The 25,625-nt window shown below is 40.9% G+C and overlaps 1 protein-coding gene across 4 annotated transcripts in view; it reads left to right on the forward strand.

The window, feature by feature from the left end:
* The window catches only part of TJP2 (tight junction protein 2), a 67,959-nt gene that overhangs the window by 16,242 nt on the left and 26,092 nt on the right, over positions 1-25,625 (forward strand). The window contains exon 1 of one of the 4 annotated variants that reach the window (XM_074813710.1): positions 4,372-4,504. The exons of 2 other annotated variants lie outside the window; for them this stretch is intronic. In XM_074813710.1, coding sequence (XP_074669811.1) covers positions 4,442-4,504 — 63 coding nt within the window. In that variant the 5' untranslated portion in view covers positions 4,372-4,441. Of the gene's footprint in view, positions 1-4,371; positions 4,505-21,349; positions 21,422-25,625 lie in introns of those variants that run through there. One more of the 4 variants, XM_074813709.1, reaches the window with a different exon arrangement.

Below are 25,625 nucleotides of genomic sequence, written 5' to 3' on the forward strand. Positions count from 1 at the left end.
CTCCTCCCATCAGTACCAATGGGCTGCTGTTAGGTGTCCTGAAGCCATCTTTCCTCCAGGTTGAATAAGCCCAACTGCCATAGCCTCCTCTTCAAGGGCCAGTGCTTCAGCCCCCACCATCTTGGTGGCCCTCCGTTGGATTCACTTCTACATGTGATAACAAATGCCGAGATAGTATTCATGGCTTCTCTTCTCCAGTCCCCCCAAGATAAAGTTTATTGTGCCATACATATGACTTAACCCCAGTCTAGAGCTGCATATTTGAACCATATGTAGCTCCTTAGCAGTTTGAGAGTCAGAGGTCAGCTACCTACACATCCTCTAATCCTGAAGGTTGAATCTGCTGCGGCCCAGCTTACTCTATATAAAGTAGTTGACATAATTGGATTTATGAATCATTTACGTAGGACTGGGCTGACTGATTTGTGTGATTTTGCAGGCTGATGACAAAGAGCAGCCTAAAGAGATTGCCTGGAAGGAAAAGGGGAAAGGCTGTTTGGCAGCATGGTATTTTTAGAAACTTCTACAGTACCTTTCATCACAGGATCATGAACACCTGCTTAAAACCAAAAGCAAAACTGACATCTCTGTTCAGACAGTTCAACAACTGGGCTAGCAGCCTACATTCCCAGTATCTCTTGCTGAAATCAGTTCCCAGTTCTTTTAAGGAGGTTGCCTGTTTGTCATGATGTCTAGCAGCACCACTAAGTGTTGAACATTTGAAAAAAAAAAAGAAGAACTGATTGTCAGAGGGGCCAGTTAAAAGGCTTGATGGTGGTGGGGAGGAGGTGGAGAGAACCTGAATCACACCACGGTAACTGCTCTTGATTGCTGCAGACAAGTTGTTGAATAGCCTTACTTGGTTGGCAGGAGTAACTGTGAGAGGCAGTTGCTTGTTTTAAATTTGCATCCTGTAGTGTAGTGTTAAATGGGTGTTCCCTATGCTGATGCTGGAAGCAGCACAACTCCTTCATTCATAGTGGCATTAGATAATTTATGGAATACAGCCTAGGTTTTGCATGACTCAAGCTATGGCAAGTGATCTCTTTAAATTAGTGCTACACAGACTGTAGATTCAGTATGATTGTAGGCAAAGAATGTGTGCCTTGATTACTTAAACTGAAAATCTCAATGGGAAATGTGGTCACTAGAAGTTATTTGCATGTTTCTCATAGAGTTAATAGACCAATTAATCTTTCCATGGAAGTTAATTTTAAAATCTCTACACACCTACATAAGATTTCATGAAATCCCCTGCACATGATACTGCTTTTTACAGTTATTGCACATGCAGAATAGCTAGTCCTAAGCACTGCAGAGGACAGAGCTGCATGTTTATAGCCCAATTTGTGTAATTTTGACATGGTGTTGGTACCCAGCCTTTACTCTTCATGATGCACTATCCCTTCCAGGACTGACTACAACTGTACCTGCACCTCCTGTTTCAAAGGGAGACAATGAGTGACAGGTGTGTGCAGCCATGCCTCCAAATGCTCTAAAGTGCACAGAGACCTGCATAGACAGAACAGACCATGTTGCTGGGTCTCCTGCCCCTCTTCTGCTTGTGCTGTTGTCCCAGGTCAGTTTTGGCTAGGTTGTAGTATTTTGTATAGTCAGTTGTGATCCACAATGCCTGCATTATCTTGTGACATTTAAGAGAAGCTGAGTCAGGAGGAGAAGTTATATCTAATCATACACTTAAAGATGTGCTTCTTTGAGCTGCAGTTTATGGGCTTGGTTTTGTTTTCCTTTGGCGTACAAGGGAAGAGAATGGGGATGCTGTCCTCCCATGGTTAGGTGAACTGGGTGTTTTGAGTACCTGTTCTCTCTTTTCCTGCCACAGGTAGCAGGAACTTGGGGTGCTGGAGGAGTTCCTGCAGGTCTTGGCACTGGTTACACTGCTGTCTTGTATCCTTCCATTTGTGGTTTAGGTGGCGTCATCCTCCCCTTGAAAGGCCTACCTGTCTATCCACCCTGGTAGGATAGCTCAGTCAAAAGGCAGGAAGGTCTGAAAGTCTGTTCTGTGCAGTCGAATTGCAAGGTAAGTAACTTGTAAATTATTACATTGATAGTTACATCAGTCCATGCAAACAGTATGGGCATCTGGGCACTTGGCCAAGCTGTAGTGTGAGTATGAGCACTAGAGGTCACTTACTAGCCTGCAGATGTGAGCAGTACAGGGTGATTTATCTGCCCATTGTGGCAGAGTAGCTGTTTGGTTTGAGAAAAGAAATAAAGCAGGACAAGATATGTGTCCTCTGTACTCTTACAAGTGAGAAACTTTATGGACAAACGTGGGAAGTGTATTGATAAGCCCAAATGGATTGTTTTCCGTCTGTTCTTGCAGGAAACTGAATGGAGACAAACTGATAGGCCATTCCTAGGTGATGATTTGTGGTAACGGATTGAAAACCAGCCTATTTTGCTTGCATAACTGTGGTCAGTTCCTGCATTTGTGTTGCACTTACCTTGGGTTAGCTAAGTGTGTAAACCTTGGTTGCCCCCCCTACAGCTCAGGGAAGTATAGCCTGATAACCGCCCTATTAGTGGTAACACCTTGTGGCTTTGGTAAAGTCACAAAACATGCCAAAAGGAGTCTTTAGGCCAAGCCCCAGCTTTTGTCTGGAACAAGAAGTAATCCTCCTTGGCCTGGGACAGGATGGGCAGATGCTTACATTGCGCTGACTGGTACTGCTTGCACTCCCCAACAGGCTGTGTTTTAGCTCTGCATCTTCTGCCAGAGTCTGTATGGAGGGAGGCGGCTTTCAGGAGGCTGGTGCTCTGCTTTGTGCTGTCACAAACTTGATATATGTGTTAAGAATCTGCAGTCACGGGAATCTAGTGGCTTGTCCTTTCCCTGTCCCACCTCATGTCTGCCAACTGCTTCCTTTGAAAAGGTATATTGCTATCTGGCTAAAAACAAATATTGACCTTGCATCTAAAACTACATAGTCATCTGCAGCAAAATCTTACCATATCCTATGAAAGTGAAAGCTAGCTCATGTTGTTTTCGTCATGTTTTGACATTTCAAGGAGGTAAGTATTGGACAGTGGCTTTCTTTGCTGATGCCGTGGCATAATGTCCTATGCCGAGGTTGCCAGCCAGTGGTAGCTCTTTGGAAAGTTGCCTCCAGGTTGCAGAGATGTGCAGAAGAGGTCAGTGGTGGGGAGAGTGGCAGCTGTTTTGCCTTGCCCTGCTGCATCTTGTAGAGAAATTCTTGATGCCAGATGATATCAGAGAACCCCATGTGAGGAGCCTGGACCCTTGCCCATTTTTTCAAGTGGTCTTTACTTTGGTTGTATACCAGACTGCTAGTGTTGCAACAAAAGTTGGATGGTATCACTCACTTGTAAAACTGAGAGGAGCAACCAGATGAAAGAAGAGCAAAGTTCACACTTTGGCATTTTTCTGCCTTTTTCTCTGCAAATCTGAGGGTAGGCCATACAAAGTAACATGCTGTTTGCATTCTTTTTTTAAAGTGTTGTCTTAAGAAAGCTATTCCCTTATAGTTTGTCCTCATTCTTAATTTGTTCCTTCAAGAGTTGATTCAAGTATTGACTCATCCACCTGAAATAATATAACTCCAGGAAGACAGTAGCACTGGGAAGGAAATATTTTATTTATAAATGTGTGGTTGAACTTCTGCCCGTCTTCTCCTCCTTAGTGCTCTTAGTGACCAGACATTTCTACAAGCTCCTGAGAACGTTACCTTGAGAACATGCTTTTTTAAAATATATAATTACAGCCTCAGCACCAAGCAATCCAGAATTAGTAGCAGCAGTGTTGACTTTAAGACCAATGTGGAAGGGCTGTTAGGTGGTGGGAAGGAAACCTGGCCGAGGCCACGGACTTGGGGAAACCATCAGGTGTGGGGGGGCTTTCAAATCCGTATCCTCCTAAAACCACACAAACAGAAAAGATAGAAATGACTGGTGCATTTCTGTCTGACAAAACCAGGCTGTGGATGCTGTGCAGAAGCCTCGTGTCAGCAATGCTGCCCGGGCTTGGACCACAGGCCTCGTGTCTCCCATTTACCCTGTGACAGGCGTCAGCTACTGGCCACTGCCAAGGGCAAGAATACAAGAAATATTTTTGTAAATGGAGAATAACAATTCTTTTCTTCCCGGGGAGAATGACAATGTTTCTTCTCCTCCCCGGGGCGTTAGCAGGCGCGATTGGCTGGCGGCGGCGGGCAGCCGGGCCCCGGCAGTTACAAAGTCGCTCTGTGGCGGGCTCCTCAGTGCCGGCTTTGTCCCCGGCGGGCTCCGGCCGCCCGCGCCGCTCCCGCCGGCCAGAGGCCTGACCGGCTTCCTCCGGCCCTTCCCGGGCCGCGGGGTGGAGGCGGGGGCGAAGCATGCCCCAGGCTGGCGGGTTGGACCGCTAGCGCCCGGGGCCACGGGCGGCGGCGGCCGGCGGCGCGGCAGGGCCGGCGATGTTACTATGGGAGCGACGCAGGGCTCCGCCGGGAGCGAACCACGGGAGCCCGCGGGGGGGGCGGAGCAGGTCGGTAGCCTCCCCGTCGCCCACCGTGCTCCTCCTCCTGCCGGGCTCGCCCGCCGGCGCCCCCCGCCCCGGCCGTGGTAGTGTCCCCGCGGGGCGGGGGCTGCGCGGTGGGCGGCGTGCGGAGAGGGCCGGCGAGGGGTGCGGAGGTGGGAGCGTGTGAGGGGCGTGTGCATGTGTGTAACGCTGACTGACAGCTGTTAACGTGCGTTTCAAACCCGCTTATTACGCGGGTACCTGTGGCGGCAGTGCTTCCGAGCCGGGCCCGGACCACCGGCCCTTCAGGAGGGGAAGTCGCTCGTAGGAGGGGGGAGGACCCGGTTAGTGCGGCTTCGGGCTTGCTTCGTTCTTCCCCACCGCCTCGGGCCGGCGGGCTGACACTGCCGGAGCCGAAGGATGGTGGAAATCCCGTGGCTTTTTCACTTAAATCGGAGCGGGGAGCTTCCGAGCGGCGGGCTGGAGCAGAGGGGCGTTCAGCTCTGCGGTGCGTGGACTTCCCTGTCTGTAACGCTGGCCTGTTTCTTACGTATTCAACGCAGGAACACAAAACATAGTTTTAGATTTTAAATACTGGTTGTGCTCAGGATGCAGGTCAGTGTTTTAACAGAAAATACTCCTGTTTCTGTGGAGAAACAAACTCCCAAGTTAAAAAAAAACTCCTTTTCTCCTTCGCCCTCCCCCTTTTTTTTTTTTTTTTTAATTTTAAAGACTGTTGAGTTTTTATGAGAAAACGTGTTTTCCTTCACCTATTGCTGAACTGCAGTAATCAACATAGCTACAAAGCACCCAGCATCTCTGAGGACTGGAGAGGCATGGTGCTCATGCCAGCATGCAGGAAACTGAAATGATCTGTAGTCATCTCCCTTACTCCCACTAAAACGTGGATGGAAGCCATAAACAGAACTTACTTGTGCCTCATACTTTGTGGCTTGTAGAATAAGTAGTACTGTATCCTTTTTGTGTACGGAGTCTGTGTGTGTTAGCCAATTTCCCATATTGCACGTGGTGTGGCTATTTATTAGCCATAGTTACGTGATTATTTTCAGAGCGTGTGTTTTTGGATTGTTTTTTGTTTGGTTGGTTTGGGGTTTTTTGTGGGTTTTTAATCACAGAGGTTGTACAGTTGAGCTGGGTAACCATCCCATTCTTACTCTACCCTTCTGTTAGCTTCATCATCTGCTGTACTTGTCTGTTTCATCTCTTCTGAATCCCTGTTGTAAGTTCTTTGACACAGATCCCATTGTATTTGACACTTCCATGCTGCAGTACATTTAGTAAGTAGGTGTAATAATTTGCTGATAGTTCTGGTGAAAGAAATGTAAATATCCATCACAGTGTGTTGGTGACTTGCCTTGCAGTGTTCTCTTGGGGATGAGGTTTAAATGTGTTGACCTGAGATGGATGGGAAGCCTGACTCTGCACTGAGCTATAACAGTTACAGAGCTTGTATTTAGAGATGCATACTGTACATGGCTATTGCTTAAATACTTCCTTTAAACAAAATCATAGTGGATATGGAATGGTTCCTGAAATAAGAGACCTTGCAGTGTATTTCAACAAGTGGTATACTGGTAGACTGTGCTGTTGGTCTCCTCCCATTTGTCTCAAATAGCACCATTTTTTGGGCCTGCTTTCATCAATACTGGTGAAATCCTTGCCCTTTGGAAGTTAATGACAACACTTATTTTGGCTTGATAGTGTAGGTTGTTAGTTCTGTACTGCAAACTGTTCTAGGATCTGCCTTTCATGTGAAAAAATAGGAATTATACGGTTTGGGTGCAACTTCTTTTTGTTTCACATCTGTGAGTCCATGCAGTATGGAAGTAGTCTGTGCTGGCTGTGAGTTCAGTGGCAGCTTCTCTGTCAGCAAAAAGAAAACTTCGGCTGATCTTTCCTTCTGCCTGTTGTTTGAGACTGTGAAAAAGCTCATGTTTCTTATGTGTACTGAACTTAAGTATGGACAAATTGTCAGTGTGGTTCCTGCAATGCTTATATTCGTTATATTACAGTTGTTAATAAGACCACAATTCTGTTTCTTTTATAAAGACACAGTTTGTTTATTATTTTGTAGAAGATGACAGAAAAATAATATGGAGAGGTACTACAGCTACGATTTCTAGTTTCCTCTTTATTTTTCTTAATGAAACTGTGCAAACAATATAAAATTTATGACTATACTAGGAATTCTGTTTTTCACAGCTTGCAGTTGTTAGAACTATAAGACAAATGAGGATTCAGCTGACATTGGAAAGATTTTTGGAGTCCTTTGTGTAACCAAGAAAGTGGTAAATTGCAGTATTTTCTTAGGAAGGAATCTTTCTTGAATGACCTGAACTGTATATGGTTTATGAGCCAAATAGTATAGTGTAATTCATGACTCTGTTAAAATTGCAAATGAACTTAAAATCACTTTGTATTTTAAAAATGTATCTGGAGTGTATTTCTTACTATCAGAGTCAAACTCTCGCCACGAATTTTGTGATCTGTGCTGGTAAGACAGACATGTACTGGAAATACCAGCCTTAAGGCAAAATTACGTTCCTGAAGGCATCTTAGCTGGAATGTACCATGGAAACTAATATATGCATGCAATTATTCTTGATGCTGTGTAAGAATAAAACATCATCTAACTTACTAAACAGCAGAAGTGCGTTCATGAACCCTTCAGACATCTCTATCCAGTAACTTAAAAATAGAATAAAGATGAAAACTCTCCGTTCAAGGATTATGGTGGTAGCAGTTAACTAAGCAGACAGATGATTGTCAGCAGGTTTCCAGGTGTTTGTTGTGCCCTATTAAATAATCATAGAGCAATATCTTTTTACATATTCTGCTGCTGGAGTCTCTGAATGTGATTAACAGTACTGCAGTAGCATTTCCCAACTGAATTTTGGATAACTGATTCTTGTTAAAAAAACACTATCAAAAAAGAAAAAACACTTGCAAAAAACCCATCTGTGATCTAACGGCTTCGTTATACAAACAGAAGATATGATACACCTATCCATTATTTATTTATTTATTACTTAATAATGTATGTACTCAGCCTGCCATATTTTTCCCTTGCACATGCATCCCTATCCTATGATGTGAAAGCATTTTGGACGCTCACCCCTTGTGATTCTTAGTCAGTATGAGCTTTTCAGAGATAATGCAAGATGTCCAGCTAGACTCTTAATTCCAGGCTCCACAAACAAAGCTGTGAGAGGCAAATTGTTGGCCTTTGACTGAACTGAGCAGCTTGCAGCCAGGGTCAGCGCTTGGCACTGGTTGTTTGTCTTTCTATGTTCCAGCACTGCAAAAATCTGCTGGATGATGTGGGTTTCTTCTATTGGCCAGGGATAAGGATTCTTCTGTCCAGTCAGTGTTTCAGAAGCTTTCTGAAGAGTTGCAGAACAGGATGAAAAACAATTTACATTTTTAAGTACTTTGTTTTCCTAAGTAATTTTTATTCCAGAAATGAAAAGTGGCCAATGGTTATGGTTATTCTGTTCATAGAGTTAAGTCGATACATTTTCAATGCAATTGAAGTGACAGTAACATAGCTGATTGGTAGCATGCCTGTGCATGCTCCTTAGATGATGCTATCAGAACTCCTGTTTCTGTGTAGAATTGTACTTGCATTGTTTTGTCTGTGGACTACGTATTAATTACAGTTTAGCTGTAAATTTTTATTTTCTAGCAGCAAAGTTTCCTGAAAGTCTTGCAGTCTATTGTCAAGGTAGGGATGTTGTTCCTGAACAAGTACTTTGGCAGGAATTGATGATTCTGTGAATTCCCTTTATGTTGCTGACAGTTGACAAATACTTGCATATGCATAGTATGATGTGTTACACTAGGTCAGGTTGCAGAAACTCTGGGGTGAGGCTTTTAAAGGCATAGTGTTAATTGCAGATGGATGCTTGCTGGCATTTCCAGTAGCTGCTATGCATTCAGTTGCCCTTTGGCAATTATGCTTCCCTAGCTGTTTGTGCCCACTGCACCTAAAAGGTTTAAGGATACGTTAAGATGGGGGAAAAAGGTGGGGAGATCTTCAGTCATCTGCCTCAGACACACTCGTCAAGCTATTGGTAAAATGTGAAAAACCCCATACCAGAGTACTGCTGGTACATTAGTCTTTGCTGTCCCTTCAGCGTATGTGAAACATGTATAAACTAGTCTGGCATATGGGGATGCCCTCAGTATGTTTTGTGATTTTTCTCTGTAGCTTTTTGTCTAACAGGTTATTATGATGCCTTCTTAATTTTAACGTTGCTGTGGTGTTAAACTATAGAATTTCATTTGTTAAATTTCATTCATTAACTCTCTGCCTCTTGTAATAATTTGACTTAATCTTTTCCAAGCTTTCTTTTCCTGCTTTACCTTATAGAAGCCAGTAAATATGTTCCTAATGTCTTCTGCAGCAATAAGGATGGACTAAAACTCTTGGATCATGATGTTTTGAAAAGGGATTAAATTTTTCTTACCTTTTTTGTAAAGCTTGTTTGTCTATGGGCAAGTACATAACTTCTTTTTCTTTCAGATGGCTAAAAAGCAGAACACTTGGTCATGCTTTGCTTCTGCTTTGTGTGTCTGAAGGTCCTTGAAGTGTATAATGCCTTTTTATGTGACTCAGACCACAAGAAGAAAACTCTCTGTTCTGAACCTCAGTGGAGAATGAATTTTCAGTTGATACCAAAGTGGGCTTTGCTCTGGGTGGTAACTTAATGGAAGCACTTCTAAACCTTAATGATTGTGAGATGTTTAATTTCCATTTAGCCACATATGCAAAAGGATTCTCTCAGTTTTCTTTCCCAGTTCTTTTCAAAGCCTCATGTGGTTTATGAAAGTGACTAATAGTTGCAAAAGCAGGAATAAAATTTGTTCTGTCGCTCACTGATCTTGTTCTGGTAAGCTTATTCTTTGTGTACTTCAGTTTGCAGTTCAGTCGAAATGGCACTGTTTCATAGGGATGTGTCAGTTTGGTTTCATTTACTGGTTGGAGCAAAGCCTGAAGTTCCTTAAACTGACATTACATACACGTGAAATGCTGATTTGGTAGAAAGATTGCATCAAGGGTTCTAGATTCAAATTGGTCTGCTGGCATCCTTTCAAGTGAAGCAGGAACACCTGTAGATAAACTCAGATTAGTGCTTTGGGAATGAATCAGCCAAGTGGAAGTTACTATCCTGATACTAAAGAAAAGGGCTAGCTGTCTTCACCCGTCCACCTCCTGTGTTGATTTACTGGTTATTGGTTGACTGATGTCATCAGCACTGTTGGCAGGAATAATTTCTACACAAGTTTGGAGTGTTTGAAATGTTCTTTATAACAACATGTTCTGATGTCCAGCTTCACATACAACCTTGCAAACGGATTGAGGAGAAGGAATGAAAAATACTTCAATTTTACCACTCTGATCTGCCCTTCTGTTGTTTTCTTACTTCAAAGTGCTTTATCGGTGTCATCAGATGCATGGTGAATTTCAGTGTAACACAACTTTATATAGGACAATAGGTTGCTGGTGACACTGTCCCAGAAAAATTCAGAGCTGTGGGGAACATTCACACTTACTGTTTGAAAAAGCAATTATAGCCCTTTGGAGGCCCCGAGGAGGAAACTTTGCTGTGAGCAAAGGGATTATGAGTATGTTTTACTGAAGCAGGTGCAGCTGGCTTAATCGACTCTCTTATGGTGATTGAGAGGTTGGCAGGGGCTTAGTGATTTTTTTTGTGAGTGTTTGCTTGCTTGCTTGTTTCCTCTTCCAAATGTACTGGAGGAGTATCGGTATAAGACTTATGGACCTAAATCCTTCAAATGCAATTGCCAGATTTGCATTTACATTCATGCATTGCATTGTATGGATAACAGAAAAATTACTGAACTCCCTTTTGCAACAGATTTTGCTTTCATTTTAGATACGTGCAAGATGCTTTAAAGTTTAGGGATGAACTTCAGCAATGCTTTCTGGCATGACTGTGTAGGCTGTTGAGACATCTTGAGAGGGAGAGGTGAGTTGCGTAAGACTTTGAAGGCAGGAGTATGGTGGTAGAAGGAAAGGAACGTGGAGAGGTATGACCAGTGTGTTTAGAAAACAGCTAAGGGTTGACTAATAGATCAAGCTGTTTGTTGTGGCATATATCTGAATGATGCTGAACATATGACTTCAAGTTCAGAACAACTTAATTTTATAGAGATTTGATATCTTTTGAACTGTCCATTTTTAACTTGCTTTTTAACAGTAAATTGAATTAGGTTCTTAGTGTTATGGACGTTTAAATGCATTTGAAGCTTTTATTTATTTACTTTGTGTATCAGTGACCTTCTGTTTGACGTTCACATTTTGTGAGGTTTGTGATATGGCATTGATAGTTATATGAAATGCATTATATTGTGTGAATTTTATGGGGTTTTAGTCTTAGATGTGGTCAAATGTAGTATTAAAATTTTTGCATTATACAGAATCATATTCAGAATTATTTCCATCAGCCAAGAGAAGAAAGTAAAGTGATGATATGTAATCTTACTGCCACAGGAATGCTGGAACAAAAGTAAAATGCTTCCAGGAATACTGCATATCGTTCTTCTATTAATAGAGTTAGAACAAAGGATACTAGAAACCTTAACAGGGAAAGAAAATCTGGTTTGGTTTGGGACTAAGCTCAGAAACTAACAATTGTACCATTGTTTGAATTGTCTTGCATTATGACTGGATGGTTAAATATAAATGCTGACTTGATTGGATTCTATCCCAGCAATGAATTGGCCTTTAAAAACCGGTTACAGGAAACAGTAGGCAGGTACCCAGCTTGTTTTTCTCTGATTCAGGAGCTGTAGTTGTTGAATAATGAAGTTTATGCAATCAGAGAGTCTGTAAGGACCATGCAATAGCAGAAATGCAGTATCTCACCAGTAGTCGCTTGATGCTAGAGTTGGTTGCTTCTATTGCTTGGTTTGCTGTTTTGAATGTGGGTGCAGGTAGCCGAAGCATTCAAAAACAGTAGCAGTAGAAGGTGTATCCCCAGAGTCGAATAAAATTGTAATTAGTGCTTTGGACCATGCAATGCATATGGTGCTTTGTTTTTTGCTTTCAGTTTTTTATTTTAAGATGTTAAAAAGAGTAAAAGCCATGCTTTGGCTGCAGAGAATAACTGATTTTGAAATGAGACATTTAAGGAGTGGCAGCTGCACTTACATTTTTTCACAGTTAATTTTTTTTTAATTAGTTTATCTAGCATAATGAAATTGATTATGCATACCTAGTGAGTTTAATTTACCTCCCCATCAATTCCTGATACTGCAAGTGCATCAGAACAAACTTTTTTTCATAATGCTAAGAAAAAGGTGGTCCTCTGATTCTCAGACTTCGTTTGCATGGGCATTTTAAGGAGCAGAAGGTGCAGAAACAGTGTGACTGGAAGGAAATGTATGAGGTTTCACAGCTAAAGTGAATGAGGGTGGTTAAGTCAGAGGTAGCATTTAAAGCTGCTGTCAGTTAGGTGAACTGAAAGTTTAGTGTCCCTCCAGTAGGGTTACCTTCTTCTAGTGTGTACAATAAACTTATCGCCACCTTAGTCTGTGTGGCAAGGCAAAAGTCTAGGAAAACCGTTCAGAAAACAAAACAGCAAATAAACTCTCTTCACTTTCCACTGTGTATGTACGTATGCTACATACACAAGTATAATTGCTCTGTCAGTCTTTTACCTAGATTAATTTTGATCTTCAACCGAAGTTGCTTGGCTTCCAGGTTTTATCTCCTGAAGCCTTGCTGTGTTTTTGAAAGAGGGGTGGTGGAGAAATCTATTGCAAGTTTGGGCACATGCCATGCCCAAAGAGGTGAGGTTTGTTCTTTTCTTTAGAACCTCTTCAACACCTTTGGGAGAGTAAATTATCGTTTCCAAGGCTCCTCTGCTGGTCTGGTGCTCCAAACAGCTGGCTTTCCTCTGTGAAGCCACGTGTGAAAAGGAAGAAACCTTTGATGAAAAAAATGTTAGTACCCAGAGTGTTATTTCTCAAGAGGCAGAATTGTTTTCTAAAAAATAAAATAATTTAAAATATTTTGAGGGGACGGGGAAATGGGAACTGTTTTCTTCTCCAAAATGGCAATTTCATATTGAAGCTGTTCCCTCATGAATTTTGAACAATTGGTTGCTTCCTGTTGGGGGAAGCACTGGAACAATTGCAGCATAATTTCACCAGGGTAATGACAGAACTGTTGTTGGGCAAAAGATAGTGAAGGGAACTTGCTCCTCAAATAGATCTAAGCTATATTTTTATGAGTTTTAGGTTTTCAGTAGGTAAGACCTGTGTATCTTGCAGCTGTGTTTTGGGTACAATCAGTTTCTTTTTTTTCCTTCCCATCTTGAATAGGCTTTTGTTCAGTTTGTAATGGGATATTGTACTGGTTTTTGATGATGCATGTCTATGCATCTACGCTCAGTAAAATGCAGCTGTAACAAGTGTAAACTACTTTCTTTGTGTCTTCCACCTCATCCCAGAAAAGTTTAGAAGTTTTGCATCTATATTTTTAGTTTGTGTAACATGTGATGGTTGTAACTTGATACTGAGTTTCATGTTCTGAATTTGTTACACTCTGCTGGGTAAATAGCACTTTTTGCCCTTCTCACCATTCTGCCCTTTCTGCCCCAGATAATGGTCCTGCTCCCAGTAGTTCACAGTTCAAGTGGCTGCTTTTGCATTTATCCCCTTCCAGTAACTGGAGGGGGAACAGGCAGTTGTAAAAAAGATAGTTGTTCAATAAGCATCATAGTTTTAAAAAGGCACCACACAATCCTAAGTAATTTCTGGGTACTGGATTGAAATGATTAACCGTTGCTCTTGCTGACAGAGATCACAGTACTGTGAAATACCAGGGAATGAATTTTAGAAAATTCCAGTGTGTGTGTGTGTGTGTATTGCTTGACTTTTCTGGTGTAATGAGAAATTAGGCCTTTATGTCAGCAAAATCAGGACCTTAAAGGAGTCACTTTTTGAAAGTGTAAACTTCTTATGTTCACCTTAAAAGTAGCCTGGAAGAAGAAGCTTCACTCCAAAAATGTAACTATAATTCTTCTTTTATTGTTAGTGCTAAAATGTAGCATTTCTAACTTTAGGTGCAACTGTCATGTAGTATTGGTTCAAAATCTCATTTAGAATTTTTCAGCTACCCGTTTCCATAGTGTTTTGGTGTGACTGATGAGTAATATCTTTGGAGTACCAGATGTTTCTCTGTTTTTAGAACATAAAACTGCTTGGGGAATATGTTTATTTCCTTTGTATAAACAGTGTAATCTTGAAATAAATGTGGTGGAAAGTCACTTAATAAAGCTGGAATTGAAAAACAAAAGTTTGTCTGATCATAGGATATGTGCTTGAGATTAAAGAAACAAAGCAAAAAACACCTGACACCTTGTTTTAACATCACATTTCCTGTCATTTTTAGTCTGAAACGAAGATTTTGAAATAGGATTTTGGCCTAACAAAATGTTAAGCCTTTCTCAGAATTTTTTAACATAGAAATTATATTTATGAAAATCACTCAAATGCCAACCTGTTTGAGAAATAAATAAATGAAGATACTGCGTAATGTTGAGTCATTCCTCGTCAGAGCGATAATACTATGCTGTGTGCCAAAGCAATAACCTGAAGTTGTTCTTCTAAAACTGGAAAGAAGTGCTGTATTTACCATCTTGTTTCTGGGACAGGGAAGCAGTGTGTGCCAGCAGCATTGCAGCACCACCTAGTGTCTGTCTCTCTGGGTTAGTTGTGAGTTGTGCACCTTGAATCTCCCTGCTGAGCTTTGCTGGCTTTAATGGATTGTCTGCGTTGTGCAGAAACAATTTGTCCAAAACTTGGTGGGTTTATTCTAGAATATGAGGTTTCCTGCTTGTTTTGCTGGTTTGCTCTAGACTTCTAAATGTCCTGCAAATTCTGCAGGAGATGGAAATGCAGCTCCTGGTGCTTGTATGCCTTTTTAATATGCAGCATGAGGTGGAAGAAGCATGATTGCTTTCTATTCATCTATGCTACAGGGACAGATAAAGTTAGTGTGTGTATATACATGTATATAAAAATATCTTTCAATATATCATAATATATTTATTTATCAGATTATATCCTAGTATTACATTAATACCTGCAAAGCCTTCATAAATGTGTATTGTAGAATATAGGCAAACAGACAAGACACACAGCCTGTTAATTGATATCAAGATATGTTAGGGTAGAGTATATGAGTGAGGGTAGTAATCTGTCATTTTATCAAAGGTGGATTAAAAAGCAGCAGATAATATATTTTTTTCATAGTCTTAAGTACCCATAAAGCCACTTACGAACTTTGATTTTTCCTGTCTTTTTCATTGAAAGTTTTTTCTGTGTTGCTTTTATTTCCCTACTCCTGGCTGGATGGCCGGGCCCAAAGAGTTGTGGTGAATGGAGTTAAATCCAGTTGGCAGCCGATCACAAGTGGTGTCCCCCAGGGCTTACTATTGAAGCCAGTTCAGTTTAATCTCTTTATCAATGATCTGGATGAGGGGACTGAGTGCACCCTCAGTAAGTTTGCAGATGACACCAAGTTGGGTGGGAGTGTTGATCTGCTCAAGGGTAGGGAGAGAGACCTGGACAGGCTGGAGCGATGCGCTAAGGCCAGCTGTAGGAGTTTCAATAAGGCCAAATGCCGGGTGCTGCACTTGGGCCACAACAACCCCCAGCAGCGCTACAGGCTTGGGGAGCAGTGGCTGGAGAGCTGCCAGTCAGAGAGGGACCTGGGGGTGTTGATTGACAGCCGGCTGAACATGAGCCAGCAGTGTGCCCAGGTGGCCAAGAAGGCCAAAGGCATCCTGGCCTGTATCAGCAATAGCGTGGCCAGCAGGGACAGGGAAGTGATCTTACCCCTGTACTTGGCACTGGTGAGGCCACACCTCGATTACTTTGTTCAGTTTTGGGCCCTCACTACAAGAAAGACACTGAGGCGCTGGAGCACATCCAGAGAAGAGCAACGAGGCTGGTGAAGGGTCTAGAGAACAGGTCCTGTGAGGAGCAGCTGAAGGATTGTTTGGTTGTTCAGTCTGGAGAAAAGGAGGCTCAGGGGAGACCTTATCGCTCTCCACAGCTACTGGAAGAAGGTTGTAGCGTGGTGGGTGTCAGTCTCTTCGCCCAAGTACCAAGTGATAGTCCTGCTTGCTGAAATTCTTCAATATAATTGGTAAATGTTTGGCTTTAAATGTAGTGGAAACACAGTTTTCCTAGGCAGTATCTTACTGGCATGGACAGATAAATATTTCCCTGAAAAACAGTTGATTTTTTTTTTTCCCCCAAAAGAGACTAGGGTATGCATTAATCAGATATTTATATGTACAGCTTCCCCAGTTTTATTTAGGTGTTTCTTTAATATGCAGTTGAAACAATAAAACTACTCAGAGATTATGTGTTTTACTCAGTAATCCAGTAAAAGGATGCCTAATGCCACATTCTTTACTGGCTTCTTTTCAGTGTCCAGGTTACTTGTTATTCACTTTATTTTTTTGGAATTGCAGAATAATTGAATATTTACAAAACTCAAATCCCATGCATCTATCTTGATGTGTTTTTTCCTGTGCTCGGGCAAATTTTTATAAAAATTATTTCAGTTGGGGATGCTTTTTCATCACTGTGAACCATTCAAGAATGCTAGTACAGGAACTGCTATTATGGACAGATTTTGTGATATAATAGTCGATTGTTTCTAAGTCTAGGATTTCATCTACAGCTTTTGTACACCCTTGGCAGCCCAAAAAAGGGACCATGGAGTGGGCACTGAGGCTGAGTTAGGTGTGCCAGAGGTCTTGGCAGTGGAATGTGCCATTAGGAGGTCTGCTGAGATACCTCTAGAAGACTGGGGAAGACTGGGGAAATATCCTTCATTACGTTTAAGCATTGTTTGTCATTGATGTGGTGTGAGCTGGATTGTTCTATTTTGCATTAGAAAGCACACAACTTATCAAAGCTTCAGATCAGCAGAGATCTTCCGTGTGTAATTTTTTCCAATCTCCTTTGGCTTGTTTTTTAAACAATTTTTGTGCATTAGAAAATCTGGGGCATTACGCTGTGGATGTTAGTAACAGGGCTACAGTGTAAATGAGACCTAAATGTGTTTGTTGATTAATATTCTCAATAGTCTGGTGAACAGTGCTGTTGCCCTTCATCTCCTCAGTTTGGCATAGAACTGGATTCTAGTTCAGTTTGCAGTCTGCAAGGCATTTGGAGTGTCACAGTGCAACAAGAGGTAGAAGTGAATGCAAATTCTGCCACCCTGGAATTTTTCCCCATCTGTTAGCTGGCTAAAACTCCCACAATGGGAGAAGGTTGACCCGTATTTTCCTATTACAGGGGCTGGTTTTATGTTTGACAGAAATGGAGGAAATCTGTGTTTGCTTCCTTGCACAACACGTTTCAGTGGATAGGCCACTTGAAGTCAAGAAACCTGAATTATGCTCGTGGCTTTGCAGATGGCAGCTTTGGCACTGGGTATTTTTTAAGAAGGAGTAGTTTTGCTAGCTGAAAGCAAAATTAGTGAAAGAGTGCTGAGCACAGTGTCAAGTAATGACTGTGGGTGGTGGTGTTATGCTGGATTCAAACTGTTCCTGAAAGAAGTAAAACAAAAAAAATCTAATTGTTGTCTAGTAAACGAAGTAAAGATTGGTCTTTGAATGCCTGTAATAGGCATGTTGTATTTATGTGGCATTTGCCAATGCTGTTGTAGATAGTATTTACAAATTACAGCAAGTGAATTGTGTAACTTTCAAGTGGAATATGATTAAGAAAGGTTTTTGACATCGTGACTTCTTTTGCATTAAAACCAGTTCTGTTTGTGTTTCTGTGTAATGACATTCAACTTTCCAAATCTATGAAGAACAAATGATTAGAAATGTTATGCTTGGTTTGTATTTTCTTTAAATAGGTCTTTTTAGACAGCCCTTAGATTGCTGCTTCTAAATGCATTTTGGAGAAAAATGTTTCTCACACAAAGTCTAATAATACATGATGAATGTGCTTCTTACGAGCAAAATACCTTTGCTCTGATAGCAAGGTATTTGTTTGTGTCAGGTAATTTGGGAGGAAGCAAAGGCTATATGGTAACTGATAATTCTCCATTGGAGGGAAGGGGAAGAAAGGATTGTCTCCACAGCTCATTTCTACATTATTTTTTTTTTCTCCTTCAGATATTGTATTCCAGTGCAGAAGTATACTTGTACAGTATGTGACTTTTTTTAAAAAAAATACTTCCTGCATCCTGTTAATATAACCTTCTTGATGTTAACAACCATCTTGATTTTATTCGAATGTGAAAGTGGAACTGATGACTTCTTGACATGAAGTTATCCCTTATGTGTGTTTCTACTTCATGACCTGAGGAGGAAAAGAAAAAAAAAAAGGAGTTTCTGCCTTTTTGCATGTTACTCCTAGTGGATATCTTTTGCAAACCATTTTTTATCACTTCTCTTCCTTTCATCTGAGCCATTCATCATTCTGGGAACCTGTTTCATCAGGATGATATGTTGCTCTTCTGGGGGTTGCTATATTGGTGCAGGAGCCTAGACAAAAATTAGGAAATGCTTCTCTGAATTAGAGTATTTATTGGTAGAAAACAAGGTACCTCCTTTGTTGTAAGATGTTGGCTGTATTGTAAAAGATCCATGGGTGAATAGTTTTTCTCATTCTTCTTAGACCCTAATCAAAGATCTGCCGTACCATATGCAGATACTTCATGAAAACAGTTCAGTCAAAGCCTTCTTACTTCAAAGTTGCTTGAAAATCCTTCCTTACTGCAGGGGAAAGACCTAGTAAAGGTTCTGTTCCTGTTCAGTCATTTCTCACTATGTTAATTAAGCATACTTGGTAAGCTCTGGATATGCAGCTGATGTTACGCAGTCATCTTTGATAGCCCAGTAGGCTGAAAAAGAGGAGGTGTGGTCCTTCACACCACACACTGTTGTACAGATTGCTTTTCATTTCACTCAACCTCCGCTGTCTATTGAGGGGATCTCTTGGGGATCCTCCAAAAATTGAAACAGATCAGCATCTTTGAATGCCTGTAGATCTAGGGCTATCCAATTTTGCCTGTCGTAATTGCCTTTATGCAGGCAGGTGACATGAGAGGGCAGTTTCTGAATCTTCTGATAATGTATCTGGTTTTTGAGACCAGGTATGCTGCCAACATCTTGATGCAGCTCTGGAGCCCCTCCACTTGACTGCTTATATCAGTGGCTAGGAGAGCCTCTGTTCCCATCCTTTACAGGTGGGTGGCTTTCAGTTAACCTTGAAGTTCTTGGTCATCTTCAGTGTAGGAGTCTGTCTTTAGGGAGAACCTGGACACAGCTTTCAAGGTTTCTATGCTTAAGTCCATGGTGGCAGATGAAGGAGGCAGGGTGGGGCATAGGGAGGGACCTCTTTTTTGTGTCACTTCCATAACAAAGCCAAGACAACCATTTCAGGTTTCCCTTCTGTTTGCTTACACAGACTTGTCTAGATTATGTGTGCGGAAACACCCTTTTTCTTCGCTGGCTAGAGAGTAAGACATCAAAACAAACAGTGCTAGGTGTAAGACTTCTAGTTAGGTTTTCTGCTGGGGGGACCATGCCAAGGTAAGGCAGCTCTTTCTTCACCTGGGTGAGTGGAGAGATGCTGCCTTCTGCTGTAAGGCTTTGTGGTGACATTCTGAGGTTGCTCTGTTGAGTTTTCTGGGAACTCTGCTTTTCTTTTCACAGTCCCAGTTTACAGAACAGATCATCATGCTTAGTTTTCAATTTATTTTTCCCCACATGATTCATTATTATTGTCTGGATAGACTCCCATAAAGAACCAAGGGGGGTGTGTGTGTGTCTCATTGAAGTTGAGCTTGCTTTCAAAAAGAGTTTCAGTTTTAAAATGTCTGTGGATAATAGATGCCAAATAGACATGAAATGTGAAAGGCTTGTAATTGCATTTGTAATCTTGTGCTGGGACTGAAGTTAGGCTTTTAGTTTCCCCTTTGTTTAAAAACCATATATTTTCTATCTCACTTTAAAAAATTGGATAGAGGAATTCCTATCCCAGATAAGTTGCTTTCCTCAAAAATGAAATATCAAAATGCGTAAGTCTTCATCTTTCTGTTAGCTTATCAGTCCCTTCACAGTTCCTGTTCTGACTATGCAAGAAAACTTGTAGTAGCATTCCTAGAATTCCTGATTATATTTTTAAAATTTTTTTCAGGTTCCTTTTAAATTTTGGCAGAGTCAATCCATCTGTCTTTCTCATTTTCCTGTAGAGAAAAGACACTCCAAAACCAAGGAAGAAGAGTCCTTGCTGTTACAGTCACTACAGCTCATCGACAATGTTTTGTCATTTTTGTTCTCCATGTCATAACAGTCTTTTTTCAGTGACACTTCTCTATTTGGGGTGCTGTTGAAGCTTTGTCAGGGCAAGAAGAAGGAAAGCAGGAGAGCTAAGGCTAGAAAGGTCTCAAATACATCCTTATATTTGTTTCTCCTTCCTGCTGTTTTTGTAAAAATAAATAAATAAAATTTAAAGACAATTTTAGAAGCTGTCAGTGAGAGTGTTCAGAGGAATGAGGGTTTTTTAAGAAATGTTGACAGAGATTCTAAACTCTGACCAAACTCTAATGACAGTCTTAAACTACTTATGTCCAATGTGTACTCTGGAAGTGGGAAGCTCCAGTCAGGGGCTGGTATCAGTGTGCTTTTCCTGGACCCTCTCAGTGCAGGCTGAATGGTGTTCACCCTCAGCAGCTCAGCGCTGAAGGTGCAAGCTTCATTCTACTTCATCCTCAACCTAGGATGAAGTTTCATCCTAGTTCTGGCTGGTGCAGAGATGGGGTCACAGTCAAAACACAGGATGTTAGATTCAGTCTTGATTTTAAGTGAGAAACATAAAAAAGCCCAAAAACACCACACCCCCAACCCCCCAAAAAACCCCAACCCTCCACATTTTCTGCTGCTGTTCTTCAGCAGTTAAAATTGTTTCACTAATGAAAAATTTACAGATGGCTGTTTTGGTTAGCATTGTGTACTGAATTTGGCATGTGTTCCTATCTGTTCGCTGCCTGTGAAACTGTATAAAGTCCAGGAGAAAAGTTTGCTTAAGGCTTAAATTTCACAGCATTCATGCAGCATAGATGGAGCTGATAGCTTGACCTATTTTTCAATAAAGTCATCTGTTTGGCTGTATGATTAGCTTATCATTCTTACAAATACCTTACTAAATGTTTGAGGGCAGAGGGAGTATCTTATTTGCGACTGTTTGATTGCTGGAGCCAAATCCACAGTTCTGCATGTGTTTATATGTAACTTTACACATGCAGTTGAAGGGATTGCTCACATGTATACAGCTGCTGCTGCATAAGGACTTCCTGGATTCAGCAGTTAAATTGTCAAGATTTGATAGAGGCTGCTAAACCACAGTGTTACTCAAGATAATGGAGTCAAGTGGTAATTTTTACTATAAGATATTATAGTCAGAATGTGAATCTTCAAATAATCTGCATTGTGCTTCTTAAGCCTTTTTTCTTTAAAGTTCCAAGTAGGTTCCTGGTGGAGTGAACACATATGTGCTTGGAAGAATAACTTGCTACATACTGATCTGTTTCAGACAATTTTTTAAAAAAAAAGTAAGATTACAGTACTGCTTTTTTCTGGTATCTATTAAAGTGAGGATTAAACTCCTGTTAGATTTCACTGCTGTGGTTTTGCTGTGTTTCTGTGTGAAACTGACGGCAGGATTTGTTCGAGTATGTAGGCCACTATTGTATTAGAATTACATAACAGTGTTGAGTGGTGGAAACAGATGAAAAGACGGGGATGTAAGGCGTCCGCTCACAGATTATATCCTGCAACAATGAAGACAGCTCAAGCTCTGCAGAGAATGTGGTCACATGCAGTCAAAAAGTTGGGGATTTTGAAAGGGCACGTGAGTTGCTTTTTTTTACATCTTGCTCCAAGCTTTTTCTTCCATACCCTCTCCTCCCCCCATATATCCCTCCCCTTTCCAACTGACTTTTATAGCCAGATAACTGTTGTGGCAGGTCTTCTGGTTTTGTTCTTCTTTCAGTGTGAATGAAGTTGTCTTCAGTGATCTCTCAGTAACAAGTAATTGCATGAATCTCTGATGACTCTGAGTGAGAGTTGGAACAGCTGCCTGTTCGTACCACACAGAGGATTTTAGCACTTTGACCAGTTTCCTGCCAAAGATTCTGTTAAGCAGTCTATTTTCGTTATGTAGAAAGCACCTTTCATTTTGGTATATGAGCATTAGGCAGACTTAAGCGAATCCTGACTACAGTGTTCTAGTTAGAAATGGACTGACTTTAGTCACTAATTAATTTAGACTAGCTAATTACAGTAATTTGCATTTGCTGCAGGTAGCCTGCTATCTGTGTGAAACCTGGGTAGACTTGCAAAACAGTTACTGTTAGTAGCTGGACATGGGATTCTTAACCACTCTGCCCTCATTTCTCTCTCCAGTGTTTTGGTGTGCAATCTTGTAGTGAAATTGCGATCCTATAAAGAGATGCATAGGCTGCTCAGGATCCGTTTGTGTTTCCTTACAGATGGAGTATGAAGAAATTGGCAAGGTGATGGAGGCTTTTTGTAACCCATCACCTGATGCGTTCAGAGGAGAGTCATATTATTAGATGTGGAATACAGCAATTTTGCAGTTATAGTGGAGACTTCAATCTTAGCTTTGACCAAGTCCTCAACTGATGACTTTTTGTAGTCTCTCCCTCCCTCTCAATCTTCTCCATGAATTTGTCAGTATGGGTTAGCATCATGGCAATGGCAAGCAGCAGTACATTTTATAATGTTAAAGAGATTATTGCTTAGAGATTTGTGGGCGTGCAGATGTGTTTTGTGCCTTTTGAGCTTCCAAGGTGACCATTCAGTTCTAAGGACTGTTCTACAGAGCCTGCATAGTTTTATCACTATGGCAGAACTAGTCCTGTTGTCCTGGTAATTATGTTGCACAAAATCAGCTTTGCGAGTATGTATTTTCCTTCACTAATATAGCATACATCAAATGGGAGACAGTTTCCCAAGGAGCAGTTTCTAAAAATGTATTACTTTAACAAATACTTGTGAATTTAGAAGTGAATTACTTAATTAGCTTTTGTTTAATGTTCAGTCACAGTTCCAAGATAAAAATAAACTCTCAAAATTTACACAGGAAGTACCTGAGAGAGCCACTGATACTATGAGGAACTTTTTCTAGGCACAGATGAGATGATACTATAGGCTCAACATCTTGCAAAACCTTAATTGTAATGTCTGTATGCAGTAATTTCTCTTCCATTCTTATCACTTATTTTTGTGACCAGGTATCAGAAGACAAATAGAGCAAAATAAATTTAACCCTGTTAGTTTACAGTGCTTTATTACACAGTGCATCTCTGATTGTGTACAAGGTTTTACTTGTGCCACTACTCATGGGAGGCCTAGTTTTCTGGAAGGAAATTTCTTTAAGCTTATGTATTTCACACCTGTAAATCCATCACAAAGATCTTTACTGTGCTTTCCTCAGTCCTTTTTCTGCAGTGTTAGACTGGATAAGCAGGCCTTCCTTTAGTAGGTAGTGTATTGAAAGAGCTGGTGTTAAGAGTTTCAGGAAGAGTAAGGCAACTATGTTGCTCTTTGTCCACAGAGATTGTAACCTCTAGTCGATTGCATCCTGCCTGCCTTGCTATTTTGCCTGCGTAGAGCTGGACTCAGTATTCTAGGCTGGGAGGTAGCGTTGGCAAGAACTGCGTACTGTGCAAACTGAATTTAAGTGATGTTCTTGTTACATGTGTAAGTTGTTGAGGTTTTATACAGTGAGAAGGATGGAAAAGACTTTTTCATCTCCCCTGCATTTACAAAATTTGAAGCCACCTGCTTGTCCTTCAAATTTTACCCTCATTTGATACCGTCTTTCATTTCTAAAACTTTCTTCTGTGAAGTCAACTGGAATTTAAATTACACTGAGGCCCTTCTTTAGCACAGACTGGTTTTCTGGGAAGCTTAAAAATATAATATAGAAAGGCAGGTCAGTGGTGGTGTAGCCAAGGGTCAGTAGTAGGTGAACTATTTACACATTTTCATACATGCCAGACAAGCAAGCTTAGTCACAGAATCACAGAATCATCTAGGTTGGAAAGGACCTTGAAGATCATCCAGTCCAACCGATAACCTAGCACTGACAGATCCCAACTACACCATATCCCTCAGCGCTATGTCAACCCGCCTCTTGAACACCTCCAGGGATGGGGACGCCACCACCTCCCTGGGCAGCCCATTCCAACGCCTAACAACCCCTTCTGGAAAGAAATACTTCCTAATATCCAGTCTAAACCTTCCCTGGCGCAACTTGAGGCCATTACCTCTTGTCCTATCACTCATTACTTGGTTAAAGAGACTCATCCCCAGCTCTCTGCACCCTCCTTTCAGGTAGTTGTAGAGGGCAATGAGGTCTCCCCTCAGTCAATTCTATTTACGGCAGCATCACAGCAGCTCAGAAAAAGTGCTTCGTTAAGGAGAAGTTTTTTACTTATGGAAGGTTCTCTGTGTGAGGTATATGTAGTGAGACAGTTCAGTGTCAGCTAGTTTGAAGGGTTAGACGTGACAGCTGGTTAAATGGGAATATCAGAGAAAATAATTTTACCATGTGCTTCAGCAGAGTAGTTCACTGACCCAAGTCAAATGTGTTTTAATACTGACAGTTATAAATGCCACTCGTTCTTGTCTGATCTCGATGAGTAGAAATTTAGAAATATTTACTTGTATTATTTTTAATATGTCATCCTCTCCTACAGCTATTTAAATTATTTTTTTAATTAGACCCAAAAGATTCTGGAAACTGGAGAGCATTGTTCACTTTCTGGGAGAACAGTAGAAACTTTAACACTGTTCAGTGTTGTAAAATTCCTGGTAAGAATGCTGAATGTTTTGTGTATTCCCTCAGGAACTCTGAGCAAAACTTAAAATGTTAAGTTTCTTTTTCAGTACAGTGAATGTGCAATGGAAAATATAAATCTAGTTCCTCTTCAGGGTGCTCAGAATCTACTGGAAGAATACATCATGGGGTTCTTAGCATTTGAGAAACAGCATCCATAGCTTGCTAAACAGCTGTGTACTGCCAGAAGACTTTTACTCTGGAAATACAGGGAATGCTTTAAAGTACAGGCATACCCTTCTTGTGTCGCTTCCCTGTTTTGGAGTTTAGTTGCCAGTAATCCCTTTAATGCCTTTAAAAAGACTGTTAAGTCAAAACTGAGTTTCAGTCTGAACTTCAGTTTTCTGAACAAACTCTTAGCTTCCCCAAGAAGGAAGACCACTTTTAGCAGTAAAACCAAATAAACCTGTGGCTTGAGTATGTGTGTGCATGTACTCATGCAATGCCTGGATTTTTCTTCTGCAATGGATGCTTTGAAATGTTTGTAGTGCGTCAAATATCATGGCTTACCTTTCTCCTCATTTTATGGAGGAGGCACTGAAGTGCCTGGCTGTGTACTATATGATGCATCACTGCTGGGTGATTAGTGTGCGTTATATTTTAAGCTGTGATGCTGAAAAGATTTCAGGTTATATCGTGTAAGGTAAACTGATCAGTTCATGATCAGTTTTAACTGGAAATGTGGAAAAAAAAAAAATGTTTCTGGGAAGTGTCACAGAAATGGACATACCAGTGCTATATAGTCATACACTGTGTTTTCCTGTAAAATTTAATTTCTTGAGGGGAACCTAAATACTCAGTTACGTAATTTGTAGTGGACAAAACATGAACAAGAAGCAAAAGATCTGAAGGCTAGTTTATTTTGAAAACCTCAGTTTCAACTGCTAATCTTGTTGTTGCATACTGTAATGGAGAGGTCTTCCTTAAGTATTTTGTGTGTTATTTGAATCAGGGCTGTATAATGCTACTGTGATCCAAATTAAATGCCTTTGCTGAGTGAGACTTTTCCAGAAAATCAAAATGAGCTGTTAAATTGGTGAGATGTGAAGGGATTCTACCACCCTGGACCTATTAATATTTTTTGCCCTTTTAAAGAAAAAATCCTCATTAGTTGAAATACATACATTTCATACTAACTCTACCAAATTATTAGGATACATATATTATTTTTATACCTGTGTTTTAATGC

The sequence above is a fragment of the Strix aluco genome, chromosome Z, assembly GCF_031877795.1.
Source record: "Strix aluco isolate bStrAlu1 chromosome Z, bStrAlu1.hap1, whole genome shotgun sequence".
NCBI classification, from domain to species: Eukaryota; Metazoa; Chordata; class Aves; order Strigiformes; family Strigidae; genus Strix; species Strix aluco.